The following is a 25,517-nucleotide window of genomic DNA, read 5'->3' on the forward strand; positions in this document are numbered from 1 at the left end:
CTCCAGCTCCCCCATGCTTGTGCTCCTTCTCTAGCTGTCTCTTGCTGTCAAATAAATAAATAAAATTCTTAAAATTAATTAATTTATTAATTAAAAATATTTTTTAAAAAGTTAAATTGCCAAGTAGCAAAATCAAATATATTGTTTTAAGACAGAGGAATGCAGTGAACATCTGTCTTATTTGTTCATTCCTTCACTTGTTCTTTCATTCATTCTTGGCAGCCAGAGTCTGGGCCCCACCTGCGGTACTTGGATTTCCTGTGGGGAATTCGTCTTGGCACACTCTGTTAAGTCTCAGTGGAACCCCAAGGTGCTTGGCCTGCCCTAACTCCCTGGAAGTCAGAGGGGCTTCTTTGGCCAATCATTCCTTTCAGGGCCCTGCTGGACACAAAGGACAGGCATATGACCTAGACAGCTCAAAGCTCCGCCAAAGGACTTAATTTCCCCAGCGCTTTGTTGTGAAGATAAAATAAACCTGGTATAAGTTTACCTATTTTTTCCTGGGCAGGTACTTGAGTGCTCTCAAGACAGACTATCCCGATGCCTGTTTCCTGTCTGCTCCGTGCCAACTTCTTTACTGGCCCTTTAATTCTGTGCACCTTCCTCTAGTCTTCCAATAGTTCCTCTTTGTTTTCAAGTGATCCCAACTCTGTCTCCGTTGTTTGCCCCCAGAGTGTAAGTATTGGGTATCAGCTGAGCAGTGACTAAACCGGGGAACTGGGTCATAAGTGAGAACAGAACTTGGAAGAGGGCACAGACTGGGAATCCCTGGAAACCCGGAAAAATACTGTTGGGATCCTGGTGGGGCAGTGCCAGGGAGCCCAGGTGAAGGTCCTCACCAGAGCTATGGCATTAGCAAGGCGGCCTGAGCTCCAGAAAACACAGCACAATGAGCAAAAGTCCCAAAGAATGTTTATACTTTACAACAAGTTTAGGGCTTCCAGGTGACCTTGTTATATTCAGAAACAGCTTCTGTAGCACATCAAAACCTACCGGGAGATGAAAAAAGTCTTCCATTTCTTTGTTCACAATTAATGCTCAGAATAAAGCAACTGGATCACAGATCACAACTTAATGTCCTGGAAGAGTCTAAAGAAAATGTCCTGCGTTTCTCTTCCTTCCTGCTGTATGCTCACCTTTCTCATTGACTTGTCTGCATCAGGAAATTAGGTTTATCATTTCATTTTGTTTATAGCTGATTTTACAGCCCAGCTCATCATTACGACGGTTTCACAGACCCAGAAACCTTCCCATGAGCCTTATTTTCATAAATTCACTTAGAATGAGCTCACATTAAACTTTATAGATTACCATTTTAAAAACTAAAGCTAAAACCCAAAATAAAATTACATCTTCCACTTAAAACTTTACTAAAAAAACCCCTGCAGGTTAATGATTATTGTCAGACCCATGTTAACTCATTTGTTTGGAAACAAATACATAAGCAAAGAAATACATGGGAAGAGATTTGCTTTTCTCCATTGAATCGTACCTGAACAGGGACTCTCTTGACAGCCAAATTTCATTCTGCTTCACAGTTTTCCAGGAGAAAAGCAGCAGCAAAAGCGCAGTACACACGGTCAGGGTGGTGGCCCCCCAACGATTCAGCCCTGCGCAGAGCTTCCTCAATCCGTGCACAAAAAGGATGCAGTAGCCCATGCTGGGAAATAGAGCGGGAGAGGCAGGATTACTTTGGGGGTGCCATGGAGTCCCCCCGAGAATTCGATCCCGTAGAACTAACTTTCAAATAAAACTTGTCCCGTAACAGAGAAACAAATATAAACTCCCCTGGCTTACACAGTATTTACAAGTTGGTTCTCTAATCACTCTTCCAGCGCATTGCCAGCTCTCTGGCATTAGTGTGGAGAGTAACAGGTTCATCGTTTAGGCTCCAACTGCCCAGGATTTCAGCAGCATCACGAGATGTCCCTTTTGTATGTTCTTGGGTCGTGACTAGACCCTTATGTCACTGACATTGTATAACCATACTGGCACCACTAGTTTAGATCTAGACTGTGTCGCCACAGGTGATGTCATGGCTTTGTGAGAAACAGTCCCCAAGAGCTCCCTATCAGGTCCTGGGAGGGATGCTGGTCACCAAGGAGCCCCGGCATTCTGTCCCTAGGGATGTGCGCTCCCCGGTAAGTTCCCACTCTGGTCCAAGTCCGTCTGCTGAAGGAAAATCATCTATCCACAGGCCAACTCCAGAGCACTGCAGCTTGGAGCCCATCACAGACAAACCGCACTGACAGGACTTTCTTGCTGACTCTGGCTCAGCTTTCTATGTAGACATGAAGAATCTGTCCTGTTATCTGAGTGGCACGTTGATAGCTCGTCTCTAAAAACCTTTGATTGGAATGTGGTCCCTCACATAATTTATGCAGTCGACTGGCCACAGAAAATCACAAACATTTAATTTGTTATCTATCATTGCCATGTGCATTTCAGTTTTAAGACCCACTTCTTTCCAAAGAAAATAGACTACAAATTATTATGGAATATTTTTAAAATGAAGCAAGCTTGTGTAAAGAAATCCTACATCAGTTAAATATTAATGCCATAAGAAGCCCAAAATTAAGATAGCCCATTCACTTGTTCAATTATTTATTCATTCTCCCTCTATAGGGGCTGGCAATATCCTGGGCACTAAGAATGCAATTATGCATAAAACACAGGTCCTGCCTTCAAAGAACTCCAGCCTACTGGGACAGGTTGGTTTTGTCAAGGAAAACACTTAAATAGTCTCATTTCTAAACATATCTCCTTTAAAAAATCTCTCCACTTCTGTTCACTCTTCTAAATGTCTACGGTATCAAGGGTAGAAAAACAAGAGAAGCATTTGAGGTTTCTGATACAGAGATGCTGGGAATTAGTTGAAGTTCGAGCTCCAATTCCATACTTCAAATCCCATAAGTCGGTTGGTCCAGCTCCCTAAATTCTGAGGGTTCACTATTAGGTCAAACAAAGGGAGTCAGCCGCCCACTTACTCATTTCAAGCTAAGGAGGCTGGATTCGGTGGCCATAAGCACAGTGCAAAAGCCTTGAACATGCTAAAACATAGAGTCACTAACACTAAATAATAAAACCCCAAATCCTCTTCCCCTTCCACAACAAGTCATGTTTGGACTTAAAGGTATCAAGATCTTCTAAACGTCTCTCATTTAATACAACTGGCCATGCTGACGCATTATAGGCCACCATGGCTGCTCAAGCTCCCGAGGATGCTTGCCATTTGCTCTGCTAGCCTCCTCCAGATCCCAGCTCTAATGGGCAGGGGGCATCTCTGGCCACATGAAAGCCTTCTGGGCTCCGTTCCTCCATTCGACAGATATTTAATAAACCCCCAACTGTGTCCTGCCATCATTATAGGCACCAAGACCGTAGCAGTGGACAAAAGAGACAAGAATTCCTGTCCTTGTGGAACCCACGTGGGTGGAAAGAAACAGCCAATAAGCAAATAAAACACAGAGTGTGCCAGGGTATGTTACATGGGTAATAATCTATCAGCAAAGAGGACGGACGAGGAAGCTCAGGGAGGGGAGGAAGTCGAGATTTTAATATGGTCAGGAATGGCACCATGGGAAAGGTGACATGGGAGCAAAGTCCTGAAAGGCATGTACCCCATACAGGCACCCACAGCTGTAGTACCAGCTGTCTCCTTGTTCCTGCCTTCATAAAGCAGCTCCATGAAGAACAAATGTTTGCTGAGCACATCTCATGGGCCAAGCATGTTCCATGTAGGAGTTCAGCTCATCCTCACATCCCTGTGGGTCACTCGAGGCTAGAGGTGTTTACTCATAAAGATGAGGACGAGGAAGAAGGTGAACTGATTTCCTGAATTCGGTCACACAGCCTGTATAGTAGGGCAAAAATACAAACCCATTCATTTCAGATTCCAAACTCACACTCCATATGCTGTCCTGCTTGTCTGGGTTTTGACTTAACTGGCTGATCCTTGCATTCCTCGCACCTTATCACACACCTTGACTTACTTCCCTCCTAATCACTCCATTCATAAAATTTCAATACTTGTTTTCTGTCTCCTTGTAGGAAACAGAGCTGCCATCTGGCAGAGCAGTGGGAGAGGAGAACACTGGCATCTCCACATGGGGTTCCCAAGCTATGGCCACAAAATGGGAGAAGACAAGAATAACAAAGATAACAACAACAAAAGTAATGAACTATTTTACACATCCGTATGTTTACTGAGTCCTTCTTCTAAAGGCCAGGCACTGCGCTAAGGGCTTTGCATGGACCTGTCCACAATATTTGTAGGACCTAGGATAAAGACTGTTCTGGTTTTAAATATATTATCTGATTTGAATATATAATCCTAGTATCTCCCATTCCATAAATGAGGGAATTAAAGCTTATAGGAGTCAAATAACTTGTCCCCAGCACCCACAGCTAGTAACAGAGAAGACCCAAGGCTCTACCGCAATGCTAATCTCCAGAAGTTGGCAAACCTTTTCTGGAAGGGGCCAAAGCATAAATATTTCGGGCTTTTCAGGCTTTTCTGTCCTGCCCACTCTATCTTTGGGGCAGGAAAGTAGCCAACGACACTATGTAAATTAATGGGCATGGCTGTGTTCCGATAAAATTTATTTATAAAACAGGCCAGCCTTCACTCAGGAGCCACAGTGTGTTGACCCTTGCTATAACCAAAGGAAGTAGAAGGCCATTCCTTTCCACTCAGCAAGGGCATCAGTATCAAGTAACATGATCATTTTTTTTGGAAAGTCCTTGTATTGACATATGGCTTAAAGAAATAGTAAGCCATATAAAATAATCTCTACTTAGGCTTGTAAATTTCTTAGAGAGTATCACATTCTTACAAACTTAAACACAGTATCACCAAGATTAAGTTGCTTCTCTATTATGACATTTCATCCTTCAACATCTGCTTTAATAAAGATCTCAGCAGCAGGGGGGAGAATTGCTCTCTCCATTTCCAGGGGCAAGCCAAGTCCTCATTTTGAAAGTAGAAAATCAAGCTACATGACTTTCTGGCATCCAGGGAGATGAAACCAGGCTGCAGAGTGCTTTGGTGAATCTGGTTAAGGAAAATCTGGGCTCTGATTAGAGACCTCTACACAGAGCATAAAGGAGTCATGCAAACCGCTGACAGTGAACAAAACCAGTACCTGAAGAACCAAACTCTGGCTACTGATTGGTTTGCCTCAGCATTGAGATGCAGTTTCAAAGCAGCTTGAGAAACACCACTCACTGCTTCTTCACGTGGATTCATTGTTTGATCTCTCACTCACTGGCTGCAGGTATTATCCCCATTTCAGTGCATGTAACAACTAGAGACTCGGCATCTCTCCCTGATACTTTCATGATGCACATCCAAAGGGAACTGAAGAGGAAATGCAGGTCAACCATGTTTGTCCTTCCATATTAGAATAAAAAATATTTACACCTGTTACTCGAGAACTTTGTGAGAAGTTAATCATTGTATAAATACTGCAAATGCACTTTCATGAACCTTGCCCAGAAGCTCTTCAGTGATAAAAGAACACTTCTTCCTATTTACATCAGCCTGAAAAAAGGACAATTTTCGATCCCCGGGCCGAGCATGTTATGATGTTTACTGTGGCTTCACTTTTTGTTTAATTACATGGAGCAAAGAGAATCTTTTCACGATTAATTAGAACTGAAATTCTACCTTTTAACTTAAACTCTAACAACCCACTGAAAGGATCTACAAATAACATTAGTGGTACAAGTCAGACACAGTCTTACGATTTTATTGCTTAAAAAAAAAAAAATTCCCAACTTTAGATATTTGCAATGAAACACAGCCCTAGTTAACTTCATTCTGGTCTGGTGAATCCCCACTTGGCAAATTATGACAGCAAGATCTGATTCTGGTCTCATGGATGGTTAAACAATAAAGCCCTGGAATGCAGAGCCCAGAACAGGTGTTTGATGCTGCAGCCTAGAGGCAGCAGGGGGCCAATGGTGAGGCCACGGATCAGATTTAACCTGGAAGCTGCCAGCTTCTGGTGAGCCAAGTCTCCAAGACTTGTTCTTTTTTTTTTTTTTTTTAAATCTCCAATATTTGATGGGCAGGAAAATTTCTCAGAAGGCTGAATGTATCTGGATGTAAGTTTATTCATATTCTAAGAAAATGACTCCAAAAGCATTTCTTGTACATTTCTCTCTTGTGCGCTCCTCATCCTAGGTGCTGGGCTCTCACGGGAGTGATAAAGAGATTCTATCACTTCTCCAAGAAATAGATTTCTTCCATTCTTTCCTCAGCATATTTATGAATAATTGGGATAATAATGCCATTGCTTTCACCTTCTGTAAACCTGATTCTCCTCTATGTCGTTGAAGATGAGAGGCTCCCTCTCAACCTTGTAGTTCATCTACTAGCACCAAATTTATAAGACCTCTTGTGGTAAATAGGACAGAGCTCTGGAATCTGCATTTCAGTTCTGATAATGTCTGTTGTTTGATCTTTGATTATTTCAATTCTCTACTTATTAATTTTCTTATTTGTAAAAGGAAATAATTTTACACTGTGCATCATGTTTGATAGACAACCATAAATGGTAACATTAATGTTATAATAATATTATTATTATTAGGGAATTATTTTCTGCTGAGTAGAGTATGAGACAGGATGTGTGTATAGTCTGCACATATCCAGGTTAGAACAGATGTCTCTCTCTACCAGCCTCCTGTAAATATGGCAATTTCCTGGGGCCCCTAAAACACTATGAGCCACAGTGGAACGAAAGTGCCCTGGTGCAAACTTGAAGCTTGGGAGTTCACAGTGAGTAAAAGGGATGTGGGAACTGGGTCAAAGGAGCTGGGTTCTTTCCTAACACTCAGGAGTTCGCCGGCCACAGGAGTTTTGCTCAATCTCATGAAGCCTCAGTTGTTTATTCTGTAAGAGTTTAACATTTCCTGCCTTAGTAGCTGAAAATAGAGCTACTTTAAGCACTGTTGTTTGGAGTAAATGAAATCATGTATGCGGACATAGTCTGTGAACTGAATACAAGGTATCTGTGTTTTCAAGTGAAGTGTTTATATGTTCATGTGTGTGTTTAGTATGCCATATTCTATGACATCAATAAAATGTACTGTGTATATCATTCAACTACGTGATTAGATCTGTAAATACACCTCAAGAAATCCAGTTTATTAAAAATCCAGATTGACCCAAACTATGTAATTTATAGGTAATGTAAGTCTTCCAAAAGCATTCACAGAAAACTCCCTTAAAACTACAAACTTCCTTGTACAATATTGTTCACTTCAGAAAGGTCTGAGTCTCACACCACTTTTATAGAACAATCTATTGTAGGAAGTAAAATACACTTGTATTATGCAAAATACAGGTAGCCATGTATGTATGCTAATGTACATTCACAATTCTAGAATTCAAAAAGCACTTAAGCAAATCTTCCCTTATTCCCATTTCAAATCTTTCTCCACTCTGTCTTTGTGAATATAAGAAGAAAGAAGAAAGGTAAGAAAATGCAAACTATCATCTTTTTGGTGAACTAATGCACAATAAGAAGCTTTTGTCCTTAACTTTCATATGGAATAGAGTATTAACTGTTTGGAAGTTCAGGCTGGTTATTTAAGGATGGAGTAAGTTTTATTCATTTGCACCCTGAGCATCAGACTATGACAGGGGCTGTTTCCTAAGTGTGGTTGAACAATGAGGTTAAAAGTATCAGAAACTAACATGGAAACAAGGGTGAACCTAAAAATGAATTAATCCAAGTCAGTGATGGAGATGATAAGACCCACTTTCAGCACCAGGAGAACTATCCAGCCGTGGGGTGTGGGTGTTTCCCCTTGCAGGAGCCTTCACTCCTGGCCTGGCTTCCTTCCCTCCCAGCCTGGTACAAGTAGTCAAAGCCAGATTTCCCATCTGGGCCTAAGAGGCCTTTCAGCCAAAGCCAAAAAGACTCCACCAAGGAACTCTAAAGCAACTCCTAAAAAGTTAGAAAACCCCTCTCTCCCTACCCTCCTACAAGCATGCCCATCTCTAGAACCTGAATTCTGTCACTTCCTCTATAAACCACTATGGTCTATGGTAAAGATCTGCACTTCTGAAGCAAAGGCATAATGGACAATCCACTAGTTGTTATTGCCCCTTCCTCTATCCTGTGTGTTAAAAGGCATATGCTCTGTCATGTGTCCAGTGTTCCTGAAGTCTCCACAATACTCTTTTATGAAGTATCTGTTGTGCAGGGTACTATGAGAGAATACATACAAAAATGGCGGTCCCAAACCTCACAAGAGCAGGACAATCCGGGTTTCTAAGAGTATGGAGGATATTCGAAGATTACTAAAATTTGTATTAATAAGTCACTGGTTTAGTGGTAACCATTTGGCAATATATATAAATGTATCAAATCAACACGTGTACACATTCAATTTACACAATATTATATGTCAATTATATTTCAATAAAGATGAAAAAAAAAAGCCAGTGGTTTGAGATACATCTCCCTGCGTGGAATCCAAGAGAAAAGGAAAGAAATGGATTCACTTATAAGTATGAGGGGTCTTGATAGAAGGGAGGCTGAGATGGCCACACTTCAGTCCACTCCCACCCTCCAGGCAGAGCCATAGTTGGCTGCGCAGGACCTGGGCTGTCAACATCTATGCTTTAGTTGCTCTCCTCTGTTAGCAGAGGTGCATTTCCTAACCTCCTTCAGTGTGGTGTTTCAGAACACTGACCTGCTAGGATAGGGTTGCAGAACCAATGGAGGAAGAGATGGGCCGGGAAAGGAGAGGCCTGTACCTATGCTGTTTTGCTTTCCTTCACCTTGGGTTCCTCTAATCTCCTCATTTGCACAGGGTAGACTGAAATAATGACTTGCAGCTACCTAGCATAGCTTATGGTATTTTTCACATATATTTTTCCATTTAGGCTCATCTGAATCCAAATTACACTCTCCAAATTTTACTTTCAAATTGTGGTTTCCAAGACATTCACTGTTCATCATTTAGGACTTAATAGGCATGAACATTCATTTTTTATTAACTAATAGACTTCTATGATATTAAGGCCATGATTATAGTTCAGTGAGTGACTGCCCGAGATTATCCTCATCTCATGCCCCAGGCCACCCCACAGATTGGCCAACTGATCTTTAGCCCACCAGCACCCAACCTCCCCCTCAGCTCACTTCATTTTCACTATGGCTCTGTTCTGTTCTATTTGTCTACGATCTACAATCTCTAATTTTAGAACACATTCTCTTGAGTCCCCCAATAAAGTCCTACTGCTTTCCTTCCTGGTCACGTTCTTCACACAGCACACTCACTCCCAACCACAAGCACTGACCCCAAGCCTGGGGCAACCCTGGGCCCCTCCCTACCTGGGCACTTCTCTCAAGAGCAGCCCTCACTGGACAAGGCGTAGCTTCTAGATCTCATACCTCTTCTGAATTCAGATCTCGGAGGGCTAGATTGGAACAGTTCATGCCGGCACAGCAAGAGCAAAGAGACAAACGAGCTGGTATCAAATATTTCCGTCCTTACTCCATCATATTTTGAAGAACAACCTTAATCAACTTCTGAAACCCCGGAGTAGGTTATTACACCAGCAGGAAGCCTCCAACTGCATGACAGTGGAGGTTTGTCCCACTGAAGCCTGGAGGCGTGGGGAGGAGCAGCAGAGCTTGACAGATTCAGCTTTCTTTTAAAACATGGTGCATAACATGGAAGATGCCATGTTTAAAAGCATAGGCATACCTCTCTAAAGTAAAAAGACTTATTTCCTTACTCAAATCTTCGATCTTCCCACTGTTTCTTCTCCAGTGGTATCCCTGACCTTCACTCTTTCTCTCCAGATCATTTGGTGATAAGACTTTATGATAAGACTTTATGGCCCACTCGTGTAATAGCCCACTGCATTTCTCCTTTTCCTTTCATTGGGCTCATTATGATAAAAGACAACCTTCTTTTAAGATGGCATGATAGAAATGCATAAAAAATGGATTCAGAACTAAAACTAAGCACTAATAGAGTGGCTCTAGGTAAATTAGCCAACACATATGCACACTTACACATACATATTCTCAGAGACCTTGTACACTTGACCTTGTAACTTAACTGAAAAGTGCCTTTCAATCTATTTCTTGGGTTTTTAGTTAAGTGGCTCTTTGCCAAGCCCAGGGTGCTTTTCCCCACCTCTCTAATGTATTATACAATAGGAATTTGAGGCAAAAACAAAAAAGAAAAAAAAAAAAACACAAAAAACCCCACCCCAACACAAAAAAACAAAACAAAACAAAAAAAACCTCAAACTAAAAAACGAATATCTGGCTTTGCCTTGTTCCTGGGTTTTCCACAATTTTTGTGACTTGGCCCTCTCAAAATAGAGTTACTCGTGTCCTCTTACATTCAATCTTGTCCCATCCATGCAAGCCATAGCCTTAGAGGGACTCAATCTTCTCTATTTGGTACCAACCACCTTGGGGCAATCTAACCTGTGCTTTTGAGTCCCTGTTTAGATCATCAGCTTCAGCTGAATTAACGAGTCTCCCTCCATGACTTCATGGGAACAGGCCAACTTCTGACCTGTTCTCATGGACTGCAACCTCTCTTACTAAGCTGCCTATACAACGGCTCCTTGAAGAGGGAGGTCTGGCCTTGCTCCTGCTGCTGGGGCCTATTTCCTCCTGACATATAGCATACTTTCCTTCTTGTAGCTTTCCCCGTGAACTTCTAAGCATCAGCTGTTCCTGCTGCTTATGAGGACACCCCCTTTTCTCACAGCAGAGCCCACACAGATGCTTCCCGAAGCACTTCCTGGTGTCACCACCAGGCCCCTGAGAGTGCCCGTCCCCATGGCAAATGTACTGCCTTCCTTTCCCTTCCCCCAATGGGACCCCTCTCCCTTTCCTATGGGGACCACCCTACTGAAAAAGAGCAGACATAGGTGGTCACATTCCAATGCATGACAAAAATCCTTGTTTAAAATCTGAAGAAAAAAAAAAATTCATGTTTTCCTCAAGGTTATTCTGAATCACAAAACACTGAACTTTGGAGCTGAAAGAGACCTTAGAGATCATGTAGCACAATGATTACAGGAGTTGAGATTTCTCAAACCTGTAAAATTTCCAAGAAAGTGGACTTGGGTGGGGGAGGAGTGTTGTGCACCCTCCGCTGCTCTTACCATCTTGTCATAGGAGAAAGAATATTTTAACACCAAAAATATAAGAAAGGCATAATTTCATAATTTAAAAAAACACAGATAAAACTTTATGCAAAACCCACTACACTGTCTTTCTCTCTCCCCTCACTCTCCCAATTTTGCCACAGACCAGGGAAAAGTCTGTCATGGAGATCTAAGCAACACTTGGAGACCAGTGAGCAAGGCTAACCCTCTGGTTTTAGTGGTAGGAAAATGATTCCTCCAAGGCTGCCAGGCAGTAGGGGACAGGACTGTGCTTATTTCCAGTTCAGTCTTCTTCCTACTGGATTTGCTAAGCTAAGCTTGTGCTGATATTGAGCGACTGCGCTGCTGATTTTCATATTTGGCCAAACTTAGATTTACTCTCAAATAATCATCACTCTCCTCCAGCAAGTCTGAAGAAGCCTATGCATAGATGGCTCCTCAGAAGGGGTTCCCAATATCGGATAACGGGAGAGTATTACTTCTGAGGTACTTTCTCATTTTGCATCCTGAGAAATACTGCAGTATTGCCCCCATAGTGACCCATGTAAGATTGAAAATTTCATTTCAAATTGATAGGTATGACTTGAAGGTAATCCTTAAAATAAAAAATGAATGGGTCGGGGGAGTCATCATTTTTCCAATTTTCCACATCTGCTGTGTCCATAAGCTCAGGGATTTTGCAATACAAATGGCATCTTTCTAAGAGTAGAGTAATTTTTTATATTTCTTTCTTCCCTCCAACACATGGTATCTAACTTCTTTTTCTGTGGTTTCAACTACTCTTGATCAATGCTACCCATAATACTGGTTCTGCCTTCATTTATCCTTATCTGCTTCCTCTTTCTACTCATTCATGTTTTCTTAAAAGTAGCTTAGGAATTTGCTCTTTGGCGCTGAAGTGAATAAATCAACTTTAATCTGGCATGTAAATGGATATCTGATCACATCCTGTGACTTCATTTGAGAGCTCTCAACAACTATTTCTGCTTCACTGATTCAAAGAAATTTTAGTCCTTTGAAGCATTCTAATGTGGTTTTTATAAAATACCAAAAAAGTAGCCATCGAATTATATGCCTCTCTGGAGAGAATAAGAGATCAAAATTTCTGTTTAAAAAAAAAAAAAAAAAAAGTGATTTAAGCCCCAAACTCTCCAGCCTGTTCAAAAAGGAAATCCACAAAATAGACATTTATCATCAGAAGAAAAGATTATTCCAATTTCTTTTGGTGGTGAAACTCTGACCCTAAAGCCGTGCAATGATAAATAGATAGCCTATTTCTGCCCCTTTTATCTACAGATTTCAAAGTGCAAGTGAGAGGAAGGTGATATTTTGGGTCTTATCTAAGTTAGGATGGAGGGAGAACAGAAGCCAGAAGATTTCAGGGGATTGTTCGTTGTTAGGCATAAAGGCAGAGACAAAAGAGCACTTGGTCTGACTTATTCTGGGCTTTTCTTGTAAAATAGCCAAATTAGCCCCTGGGCCTGATGGGAGTTACCCAGGATTCAGTGAGGGTGGACATGACTTCTGTGGTGTTTATGGATGAAATCTAAGGCCAGGATTTGGCTCCATATCACTTGAAACAAACATTTAATGAGTAGAAAGCTCAACTTCCTCAGAAGGATTACCCATTCAGCTTTTTACTTCATTGTCCTATCGTTTGCTAAAGGTCCTGAGACAACACAGATGTCTGCATAAAAAGGACAATGGGTATTATCAAACTTCCACTGAGGACACTATGTATATGTTTTCCTCAAAGCACCTGGGTACTTAATGCTGTGGAAAACGGCTCCTTCTTGTCAAGGTCAAAATTTAAGGGGAGTCATACAGAGAAGATTCCTGTGTGAATGAAAGGCTTGGGAAATATTCTTCCCCATCACCAAAGCCAATGTCTAACCTTAATAAATGCAACAAGACATCCAGCGTCCTCACACTTTCCTAGGGATGCCTACAGCACATGCAAATTTCTCTGTGGTCCTCAGGAAGTTTCCAGTATCTGTAAGGACTTCAGCACAGTTTATAAATATTGACAAGTTTTCTATGAAAATGGGGGACTTTCTCTGGAAAAGATTTTACCCAGCAGTGACCAGCTGCCCCCACCTTAGTAGAAAATAGTGGATAGTTGGGCAGAGAGCTGCTGAAACCCTCAGAAAATGATGACTGAATGTAAACTCTGCAATGCATACATGCAGGTATTTGGGGGAGAAAAGCAAGCTAGTCACCTTTTTTTTTTTAAGATTTTATCAAACTTTGTCTTGCCAGGTCTTACTCAGGAGAGAGTTTCCTTCTCTCATCTTCTGTGCTATTGTCAAACTTTGTATCTGTGTTTTTTTTTTTTTAAAGATTTTATTTATTTATTTGACAGAGATCACAAGTAGGCAGAGAGGCAGGCAGAGAGAGAGGGGGAAGCAGGCTCCCTGTTGAGCAGAGAGCCCAACGCAGGGCTCGATCCCAGGACCCTAGGATCATAACCTGAGCTGAAGGCAGAGGCTTTAACCCACTGAGCCACCCAGGCACCCCAGTCATCTCTTTAATGAAGACCAGCTTACTGACACTGATTTTGGGTGATTCTGCACCAAGTTTGCAAAATGGAGCAAAATCTGAGTGGTTCTAAGAGGTGGGCACCTGTTCTTGGAAATACCGAGGATTTCTTCATATTTAGAACTTTCATTTTAATCCAAATGAGCTTATTCCTATTGGAAAATGGGCAGGGACACTACATTGTCTATTTTAGAGAAAAGAAAGAGAAAGGTTGGGGTGCCCGGGTGGCTCAGTTGGTTGAGCATCCTCTTGGTTTTGGCTAAGTCATGAGCTTAAGGGTTGTGAGATGGAGCCCCATGTTGGACTCTGTGCTTGGTGCAGAGTCTGCTTGGGATTCTCTCTCTCCCTCTCATTCCACCTCTCCCTGCTTGCACATGTGCTTTCTCACTTTCTCTCTTGCTCTAAAATAAATAAATAAATCTTTTTAAAAAGTCAAAGAAAGGTCTATTTAAGATATTACAACTCATGGAGAGCCAGAGCTGGCATGATTCTGTAGTTTAGGAAAATACACCTACCCTGGCGAAAGGAACCCCTTATTTAACTAAGACACCCCACAAACAGATGATGACAGTATTAAGGGTTTAATAATGTTTGCACAAGGGTCTCTTCCAGAAAAATGACATTTTAACCTCTTGTTTAAAATTCCAGCCCTTTATTTCCTCAGAAATTGTTCTCTTGTCTCTATATTAGGAAAGTTTGCTGCACATGCAACTCCTTGTCCCCCAGAATCCTAGATTCCTGAGGATTTATATCTCAGGACTCTCAGAAGTACACGACCTGATCATGAAATGGAGCTGAGCTGAAAGTATGTTACTGTGTTCTGAAATGCTCCTTCTTTTCACTTATGAAGAATACTAAGATGTTACTATAAGAAAAGCAATGTAGGGGGTGCCTGGGTGGCTCAGTGGGTTAAAGCCTCTGCCTTTGGCTCAGGTCATGATCCCAGGGTCCTGGGATCGAGCCCTGCATCGGGCTCTCTGCTCTGTGGGGAGCCTGCTTCCCTCCTCTCTCTCTGCCTGCCTCTCTGCCTACTTGTGATCTCTGTCAAATAAATAAATAAATAACCTAAAAAAAAAAAAAAGGCAATGTAGTTTGGAAGGTGAGAGGTCCTTCAGTAGATAAAGAGTGCATTCCAGCTCTACCCATCTTGGGCAAGTTCACTAACTTCTTAGCATCCAGGTGTTATATTTTTGTAAAACAAGGTAATGCCATCAGCTACTTAGGGAGGTGATATCAATCAATAACAGTTATATATTTTTTATTGACCACATATAATGCAAAACGCTTTCTGAGTTTTTTAAATAATCATCTCCTTTAATGCTCACAATGTCTCATTGAGTTGGGTGCTATTATGTTCATTTTATACCGGTGAGGAAAGTGAGGCTTTGAAATATCACATTCATCCTTAAGCCAGAATTCAAACACGGGCCCCCTGACTTCAGGGGGAAGCTATGGATTACTACATCAACAGTGTGAGTGAACTGATAACATAAATATAATATGTTTCGCATAGTTAGTGACATATAACTGAGGTTCACTAGAAGTTTTGGTACAATTAACATTAACTAGTGTTTATCAGCAGTGAAACTCTTTGAGGCCAGACACCGAGACTCACTTATTTTTGTAATCTCAGATTCTAGTACAGAATGCAGATGTGCTCTGTGGAGACTTGTTAGGTTAAGAACGAACACGGATTCCACTTGGAATCATTTGCAGTAAAGAGCAGCACTGCCTGAAGCCACTTTCAGCTGGTCTAAGCAAAACCGTATCTAGAACAGACACTGAGTTCCCTTCGCCCTCATATTCCCTGTTAGAAAGGCCTCATAAGCCTGTTAAATCACAGCAATAAAGAATACAAAGAATCTGTGTTGTATTTTGTCTATAACATACAGTATTTATCAAGAAATAACCTCCTTCACAAATGGTGCAGAAGACACAAAGAAAATGAAGGACTGCCCTCTCTCTTTAACCCAGTCAAAACAAGAAGTTGTAAAGACTTGGAAAAACTGTCAGGTATTTGGTTTGGGGGCAATCAGAGGTAAATGAAATTAAGTCCTAATTGTTTGTGTCTTTAAATTTCTAACTCAATGTCAATTAATGAAATTAAAATCTATTGATATTTATATTAATTTAAAAATAAAATTTAAAGTTAAAATTCCTATCCAAAGGATAAAAAAATGCAGACTCAAAGGGGTACATGCACTCTGACGTTTACAGCAGCACTGTCAACAAGAGCCAAATTATGGAAAGAGCCCAAATGTCCACTGACTGATAAATGGATAAAGAAAATGTGGCGCGCGCACACACACACACACACACACACACACACACACACACACATTACTCAGCCAGCAACAAGAATGAAATCTTGCCAGTTGCAATGACATGCATGGAGGTACAGTATACTATGCAAAGTGAAACAGGCCAGTCAAAGAAAGAGAAATACCATATGATTTCACTCATATGTGGAATTTAGGAAACAAAAGAAATTAACATAAGGAAGAGGGTGGGAAGCAAACCGTAAGAGACTGTTAACAACAGAGAACAAACTGAGTGTTGCTGGAGGGGAAGTGGGCAAGGGGATGGGCTAAATGGGTGATGGGCATTAAAGAGGCCACTTCTTGTGATAAGCATTGGGTGTTATACATAAGTGATGAATCACTGAATTCTACTCTTAAAAACCAATATTACAGGATATGTTAACTAACTAGAATTTAAATAAAAATATGAAACAGGGTGCCTGGGTGGCTCAGTGGGTTAAGCCGCTGTCTTCGGCTCAGGTCATGATCTCAGGGTCCTGGGATCGAATCCCACATCGGGCTCTCTGCTCAGCAGGGAGCCTGCTTCCCTCTCTCTCTCTGCCTGCCTCTGTCTACTTGTGATCTCTGTCTGTCAGGTGAATAAATAAAATCTTTAAAAAAAAAATATGAAACAAAAATAAAATTCAAAAAAGAAAACTCCTAATTCAATATTAATAAATAAAAATAATAATTTCATTATAATATTTTGGTTTAGGATATTGCCTTCTACAAAATTTCATTCTTACATGACATTCATGATACTACTTAACTTTAGAAAGTTTACTAATATCCCTATTTTAAAAATGTTAAGCCTCGGTACAAAAAAGCTTCATATCTTGCTCAAGGTTACACAATGAATGAATGGCAGAACCACTCAGGGGACATTCCCAGGTATCTGAAAAGAAATGTGGCCTTGAACACTGACATCTGAATAAGACAAGAGAACAGACAAGCTTCAGCCCAGTTCAAATATTCAGAGATAAGTGGCACTGTGTAATCACATATGGCTGAATACCCTTTATAATTTTTAACCATTTTCTTTCTCAAGGACATATTTTCTTGAGATTTTACTATTTTTTTAATTAAAAGAAGAAAGGAAGAGAGACAGAAAGAAGAAGATAGAAATTAATTACACTCTTGCTACTTAACATAATAATTTTATGCAATCCACATACTTCTAAAAAACTACGACAATTATGTGTAATGAAACATAGATATTGGGGTAAATGACGGCTGCTGAAATCCTCAATATACTCCAGCCAATGCTTCACATCTAATGGTCAAACTTCCAGCTGCAGATAAGCCGCTCTACACCAGAGTGAACATGCGCCAGTTCGAGCTCACCCACACCTCTCTGCGGCTGTTATGAAAGCTGAGGTAATAAACACCTTGGCTACACAAGGACCGAATTGTGACACAAGCAAAGAACCGTCCCTCTGGAACTATCCATGTTGGTGACAGAAGGCAGGTCTCGTAAAGTGGAAATCATGAGCAATAATTACCTAGGCATGTAAAGGACTCTCTCGGCCACCACAAAACCCACCCTGAAGAAGAGATTGCTGGCTGGAATGAACGGGAAAACCAGGAACAACAAGCCCACTAAAACTTCCTTGTGCTCCAGTCTCTGAAACACACAACAGTGAAGGACAAATTAATTTTTAAAAACTTTCACTTCAATTGGTATTTAACCATCTCTTTCATTCTCAAGTTCTCATTGATGGAATGAATAAATTAGACCAATGCAAACGCTTTGATCAGTGAGCTGAATTCATCAGAGAAAGCCCTTGGGCTGAAACCCCTGGCAAGTCACACGTTCGCCACCCAGAAACCTCTGATAATTGCACATGAGCAGTGACCATTACTCCTTGTTTTGGGCCAGTCCTACAGCAACCCTACTTCTTGGCTCTGGTCCCTTTCAGAATCTCTGTCCGAGAGCAAAGCAGCTTAATAGAATCAAGCTCACTAAGGCATCATAGAGAATTACTGTCCTCTCAGAAATAGAATGCATTAAGAAGAAAAAAAAAAAAAAAACCCATAACAAACCCACACAAAGCTCACCAGGAGCTTAGCATAAGGCTTGGCATAAAAGAAATTAAATGCAAATAGTAAAATTCAGAGAACCAATGAGAGAGATCATTAAAGCTGAGAAATTTTTAGCTCAAATTAAGCCAGTATTTTTTCCATGAAATTTTTTGGCATCAAAGTCATTACAATAATTCATTAAATTGACAAAGCACCTTTCTCTAATATTATATATTTTCTGTAGATCTAAATTTGTCAAGACTTTTCTGTCATTTCTCATTAACAGAAAAAATTTATTACTAATAATTCGCTATAATGGACACTGTAAACGTTAGTTTGTATTTCCATGACTGTCGATGATATGGACACATTTGAAGACAGGCCTATTTAAAACACACCTTAATATATAGGATGACATTATTCCTTCTTTTTAAAACAGTTTAAGAAAACCAAATAGAACTTTGCATATTACAGTTATAAATACTTCTTACAAACATTTAAAAGTGTATTACTTTTAATAATTGTATAAGACTAAATAAAAGTTTTAAAAATATAAATAAAACTTCTTAATACCAGCTACTAATGCTTTAAGTGGACAAAGTAAAAGATTTTTAACATCTTGAGGAATTTGTCACCTGGATTTTATTAAAATATTGGTTTTGCTGACTATAATGTATAGAGTAATAAAATTCCAGAGAGCAGTTCCACATGAATAAATGTGATTTGGACAACTTCCCTTAAATAATTAATGGTTCTATAAGTTATGATCTCATTTTTTTACCTAAAGAAACCATACTCTTTAGAATTAAAAGATGAAAGGGGAAAAAAGGCTTTCATAACAAGCCTTCAACTGAAATGAATGCAACTGGATGATGTTATATTTTCTCTGACCCACTAAAATTGAGAAAAAAAAAATAGGTGAGAAAAGTAGCAAGTTCATTATATTTAAAAGCTGCAACCTATTTTTTTAATTTAGATTATACTTTGAATTTACAAAATACATTTTATCTCAAGAACTTAAAGTTTACATAATTTAAAGAAGAATAACACCTTCATAAGAATCCTGTGACTCAAGAGCAAGTATTTCTTTGCTAAAACTGAAAATGAATCCCAGAGAATGAGTGTCTCTCCCAGTGTTCCTCATGAACTCTCGGCCTATCACTGAGTAGGGGGTTGATGTCCTATTTCTGTCGATGCACTTTTATTTTTTAGCTATAGTTGACTCCTTCTTTGAAGCCTATCAAAACGTGAAATATTTTTTACAAAAGAATTCGCATATTGTCCCACAGAAATTTCTGAAGAGAACTTAATATGTTCTACTTATTAATCCTATAGAATTAAGAAGAATATAAACAGAACTCAAACCCGGTCATTAGCCATGTCCCTGGATAGTGTCACATCCATTGAGCCACCTCTCCGGCTGTCCTCAAGGTTAGGAAAGAACAGTCCTCACGGAGGAGCTGAAGGAGACATCACTTCCATACCCACAATCTCACACTTTCTTTCCTGAGCAAAGGCTACCTTCCTCACTCTGGTGGCCAGGGGTTTATGTCCTTTACTCAGCAGAATCCCCAGTGCTTTCAGGAGCCCCTAGGTTGGGAGGAGGCAGGTGTCCTGACATGTAGGCACCCAACTCCGTGCCTGCCCCCTCTCCCTCCCTCTCCCAACCCTGCAGGGGGCAGGACCCCCGCGGATCTCCCCGCTGCTGGGGACAGGGAGTGACAGTCAAGGAGCCCCCAGCCTCCCCCAGAAGACTGACCTGCAAACCGAAAACTCACTACACCATGTGTTCCTTGTTCCTCCACCTGGCTCTTCAGGCTCCAAGAGCATCTTTATTTCCTTCATGGCCATCATCCCAATTGTAATCACACATTTATCTGTGTGTTTCCATCTTTATAAAATGTCTGTCTTCCCCCAGGAGACTGGGAGCCAGGAGGGCAGGGAGCTGGTCAGCTGTGTTCACTGGTACATGATCTGTGCTTAGTTCAGTGCCTGGCATTTAATGGGTGCTTGGAAATACTTGTAGAATAAATCAGTAAGTGAATAAATGTACCCAGCAAAGGAGAAAACTGGATGTAAGAAGGAGAGAAGTTAAGGAGGACATCCTGGTGGAGGTGATGATCTGAGTTTGAAAAAAATTAATGAATGCATAGGAGGCAGACAAATTTGGTTGTGGTTGGGAAAGGAGGGCAGGTCATTGGCAGAGGAGGGGCTGGTCCTAAGGGGAGCTTTTTGTTCAACTCAGTCAAAGACAGTGGCACAGCACCCAAACTCAATGAAGTTTTACTATTCTGTTTCGTCTTGAGAAAAATAATATTCATGACAAATTCTTTATTCTTAAATTGATGATCATACCCTTTGTCTTCCCTCCTCCCTCTTCAGTCAAGAGAGAGAGAGAATAATCAGAAATGTATTACTCTAAATGGTAAGTCAATCAATCAAACAGAAAGTTGTAAAGTTAGGGGAAAATGTCATGGACATGGCTGAATTTCCTAGAATGAGAAAGAGTGGGAGGGAATCCAATTTCGCATGTTGTGGATCACAGATGTGACAGAATTGGCTAAATAATTTAAAGCTTATTTCAGCCTAACAGAAACTCAAACAAAATATGAGTTGGGGGAGGGAAAGAAAATTTGTGACTTTCCAAAGTACCCAGAGTGCATTCAATTTCTAGGAATAGAGGCAAATGGAAATTTACTTATTCAAATTACAGTAGGGGGTAAAAAGACAGGAGTATTAAAAGAGCTACTCATATGGCTATTAATAATGTGCATTATTTGATTAACTGTGCAACTTCAGAGTTAATTTATTTCTTTGAGCTTTAACCTGATGATCAGTAAAACAAACGAAAGGATATTGATACCTATTGTGTCTGTAGGAAAATGTGTGACAAATTCAGGATGACAGATGGTAGGTCTGATTCTTTCCTGGCTTGGGATGAAGTAGAGAAGCATGACCCTCAGCTGCAAGGAGATAAAGAGCTCTCCACACGTGCCGGAGGGTTTTGTTCAGCTGCTGTCTCCACAACACTTCTCCCATCAAGCAGCTTAAGTAGGTGAAGAGCAGTGGTTTTCTCAGGACTGTGAGGGACCTCAGAGGAAACATTACTCCAGAATCCAAGTCTAGCCTGGCAGCTTCTGGTTTCTTTCTTCCCCTTTGCCCTACTCTCAGATGACTTTTCAAAGCACAGGTCACAGATAAGAGGACACACGCACGCAAGCAGGCACACAGGCGCACTGTGGCCAGCCGGGCATGGGTGTGTGCTCAGGAGAAGAGGACCCCTCCCTGCCCCATTCAAAACAGACAACAATCCACTGCTCACCGTTCCCTTCCAGAAAGGCAGAGAATGGACCTCATTATGGTAATTTTTTCAAAGATTTTCTTCTTAATTTTTAAATTATTTCTATACCCAATGTGGAGCTCGAACTTACAACCCCGAGATCAAGAGTCCCATGCCCTATCAACTAAGCCAGCCAGGTGCCCCCTCATTATAGTAATTACTATCATTGTTAATATATTTTCTCCCACCTCTACAGGTTTCAGGAAAATGGTACAGGGAATGTAGGGTGCGAGTATGTTCTCAGAATTCTAGATATAACACAGCTGTATTTCAATTCTAAAGATTTATTTGGCAGCGCTGGGCTCTCACTGTCTGCATCTAATTTATCAATCTTCTGAGAAGGTGATGACAGTAGAGCTCCCCTCTTCAGCCCAGGAGACAGGCGTTTGCCAAGGTGACAACGGGCATGGCTGCCAGTACGTACCAGACCCCCCTTTTTCTTTCTGTTTAAGGGTCTATTCCTTCCATTACACTACAAATTCCTTGATGACAGTCACCATCTCATTTAAACTTGTTACCTGGATATGTGGCACCCACAGAATTGGCATTCAACTCGTATGAGCTGCAACAGTAAAGCTCAGTGATGAAAGCTGCATACACATTACCAGGGTTCTCTAGAAGAGCCTTTTCAGGGACTTCCTGTCAAGGAAATCTTTTACTTTTGGTAACCCTTTGAAACATGGTATTTGCAGCATTAATTTGGGGTGAAATGTCCTCAGTCTCTGAGCATCTAAGAGCATTCCGTAAGGGTCTGGCAGACTGACTGACGGTACTGAGTTGTTTTTTTTTTTTTTAAAGATTTTTTATAATTTATTTATTAGAGAGAGAAAGAGAAAGAGCACAAGCATGGGGAGCAACAGTCAGAGGGAGAGGGAGAAGCAGGCTCCCCACTGAACAGAGAGCCTGAAACAGGGCTCTATCCCGGGACCCCAGGATCATGACCTGAGCCAAAGGCAAATGCTTAACTGACTGAGCCACCCAGGTGCCCCAGTACTGAGGTATTTTAATCAAGACATACCCACACCTTCTGCACCACTCTGATTCCATTCACTGCTACTTATGACTCTTCCGTCTTGCCCCATCCTTTGGTTTGTGTGCTCAGGAAAAGTAACATCTTTTACTTTATTGACATTCAATTTTAATTTTTAAAATAATTTATTAAGATTTCTATCACATTACCACTATTGTCATTGTGAAAGTTCTTTTTAATTGAAGACAAGTTATTTGATCATCTGGAATCCCTTGTGACTATAAGTACTTCCTCACCTCTTGTGAGGGGTCTGCTCTGAATTCCAGTCACTGAGCCGGGCAGTGAGTGAGGCTCCTTCTCTGGCTCAGTGACTCCCAAACGGCGACCCTGCAGCAGCCAATCCAAATCTGTGCAAGTTTAAATAATGACCAAACCTCACAACGACTCTGCGGAGGTATAACTACTCCTGTGGTAAACTGTTGTATGTCTCAGACCTTTGGGTCCTTCAGGAACAACTATAACCATCATCGGTACAAATGCCAGGGAGTTACGTCAATATTTCTGGGAGAAAGAGTTCTCAAGGTTGCACACAACCTCAGCTCTCCTTCCTGCAAAACTGGGGAAACTGGGCTCTCCTTGTGCACATTTTAAGAATTCTTTTGTGGCCCAATACCCCTCTGACTGTTCACAGGAAATGCATCAGTGAGTTTCCACTTGAGCAAAACAGAGGCTTCAGTTGATTTAAAACATCATGAACTTCCAATCTACAAAAGCCCTTAGACACTCTCAAGGATGGGGATAATACCAACGGCATTAAATGAATGGAGAACTGGGCCCCAAGTGCTAACTCAGGAGCCACAAAGGATGATTTTAAGACCAGAATGGGAAATGCCAAGTGAGGACAGAAAGAGCTTGGTCGTTTGGGGCAAGAGGGTACTGTCTGAGCTCTGCACAATCGTACCTCGAACTTATGCCCCCTGAGCTGCCCTCCTGTCTACCTGATCTTCACTGTTGGCTGTGTTCTCCTCTGCCATCTTACAGCCCCTCCCTCCTCCATCTTGGCCTGGCAGTTGCTCAGTTCACCGATCAGCAGGCATAGCTACTGTCTGGGATTCCTTTCCATGATCACAGCTCTCATACTTTTGCCCCCTGATGACAGCCCTGTCCTCTGCCTTTTCAGGTCATCTGGCAGGTGTCACTGTGCATGCTGGCTCCACGAACCCTGACCGTATCGCTGCAAACAGACCCTTCGCAAACTCTTCAATCACCCCATCGGCCTTGTCGTGTGTTTCCTGCTGGGACCCTGTCTGGCAGATCAGCTCAGAGTGGAAGGGTATATAGGGATGGAAGCCAAGCTGTGGATGCCAAGAAAAGATCAGAACCCTGGCTTTTATGAGCTGACAGGAGAGGCGGCTCTAGCCTACCCTTGCCTCAGTCCCATCCTTACATTTTTATATTTCCATTAGGTGTCAGTTTGTGGCTAAACCACCCTATTTTAAGGCCACTGAGGTTATAGAAAATTTTAAATACTGTTTTTATATAGTCATTAAGCGTCTGTCTTCGGCTCAGGTCATGATCCCAAGGTCCCAGGATCGAGCCATGTACCAGGCTCCCTGCTCAGTGGGAAGCCTGCTTCTCCCTTTTCCATTCCTGCTTGTGTTCCCTCTCTCACTGTCTCTCTCTCTCTGTCAAATAAATAAAATCTTTAAAAATAAATAAATAAAAACAGTAAAGACAAACATCAACCTGACAGAGCTTTTGATCTGGTCAATGAGGTTGAGACCGATGTCTCAATAGCTGAAGAGGAAGTTTGGAATTTTTACTGCTCTTATGCCTATCCAACACAAGAGACCACTTGTTATGCCTCAGACAAGTCCCAGAATCTAAACTCAGTAAGAGCAACACGGGAGGCAGAAGGAATCTTGGGGCAGTCCTAAAGGTAGAGAGAATAAGAAAACCTGAAAGCTGATTCTCAGAGCTTCAGTAATGGTCACTGGGGCCAGATTTTTGGGACTATGTATCCAACTGGGAGCCTGAGTAAGGTCCAATGACAACAATGCTGCACGGGGAGAGGTCTAAGGACAGTCCTACAATGGCATTCACATCTCACAGGTAGGCAGGGAATGTACTATGGAAGGGTTTTTCTTCCCTAGCTGAAATGGATGGGATAAACTGAGCTGGGTGGGACAAAAAATGGCACAGGCTCAGGACCTCGACAGCAGAGCTGCCAACCCACACTCTCCTTGGCTCGAACTGGAGTGATCATTTCCTCACTTCCATGTGCTCTAAAATTTACTCATAAATACACCAGGAGAAAAATGTTAAAAGGGGAAATGAATGAGGAAATTATACCCCCTCAGAGACAAAAGTAGATTTGTACACTGTGTCTTCTCTGAGCCAATTTAAACACGGCTTTCTCCCTCTGCCAAGCTTTTCTTCACTAAGAAGTATAGCCTGATGCGCTAATGAACAGAAAGCTGAAGGCAGATTAAAATCAGAGCATTCGTAAACTGACATTTTCGATTTCTGGTCCTTGGTCCTGGACTTTATTTTTCTGCCCTGTGCTTTGTTTGATTTGCTTTTAATCAACAGTCTGAATCTTCTTGCCAACATGAGTTCTTGAGATTGAAATTCCTTATCTCACAAGAGCACACAAGTACGTCTCACAGTTAAATCAGGTGGAAGAGTGAAGCTCTCCAATTACCTTCCTCTAATTGAGGATAAATGCATTCAGAGCGTTATTTGCAAATGTATGTTACATTCTGCATGTGTGTTTTAAGTGTTTAAAGAAAAATAAAAGCAAAAATCTTTTAAAAGACACTTTAGAAGAGCCATGATTGGTAAATATCAGTCTAATGTAAAAGAATGTCATTCGCCTAGTTAAGAAAGCACTAGTAAGGAGTTAAAATGTTGTTCAAGAAACCTTTCCCTGAGTAGAATGAAACTATATACAGGAATTTTTGGAACTTGAAAGCTGTGTAATTTTTTTAAAGTGAGGAAGACTAGGGGTGCCTGGGTGGCTCAGTCATTAAATGCCTGCCTTCAGCTCAGGTCATGATCCCAGGGTCCTAGGATCCAGCCCCGCATCAGGCTCCTTGCTTAGTGGGAAGCCTGCTTCTCCCTCTCTCACTCCCCCTGCTTGTGTTCTCTCTCTCGCTGTGTCTTTCTCTGTAAAATAAATAAATAAAA

General features: G+C 41.3%; 1 protein-coding gene across 2 annotated transcripts in view; it reads right to left on the bottom strand.

Annotated features, from left to right (window-relative positions):
• LOC111159975 (transmembrane and tetratricopeptide repeat containing 1) overlaps nt 1-25,517 on the bottom strand; it is a 259,364-nt gene that overhangs the window by 73,501 nt on the left and 160,346 nt on the right. For both annotated transcript variants that reach the window (XM_022522697.1, XM_022522698.1), the window contains 2 exons: nt 17,499-17,620; nt 1,493-1,660 (listed from right to left, as the gene is read on the bottom strand). In XM_022522697.1, coding sequence (XP_022378405.1) covers nt 1,493-1,660; nt 17,499-17,620 — 290 coding nt within the window. The remainder of the gene's footprint in view (nt 1-1,492; nt 1,661-17,498; nt 17,621-25,517) is intronic.

This window comes from Enhydra lutris, unplaced genomic scaffold (assembly GCF_002288905.1).
Source record: "Enhydra lutris kenyoni isolate GAN:26980312 unplaced genomic scaffold, ASM228890v2 scaffoldscaffold72, whole genome shotgun sequence".
NCBI lineage: Eukaryota > Metazoa > Chordata > Mammalia > Carnivora > Mustelidae > Enhydra > Enhydra lutris.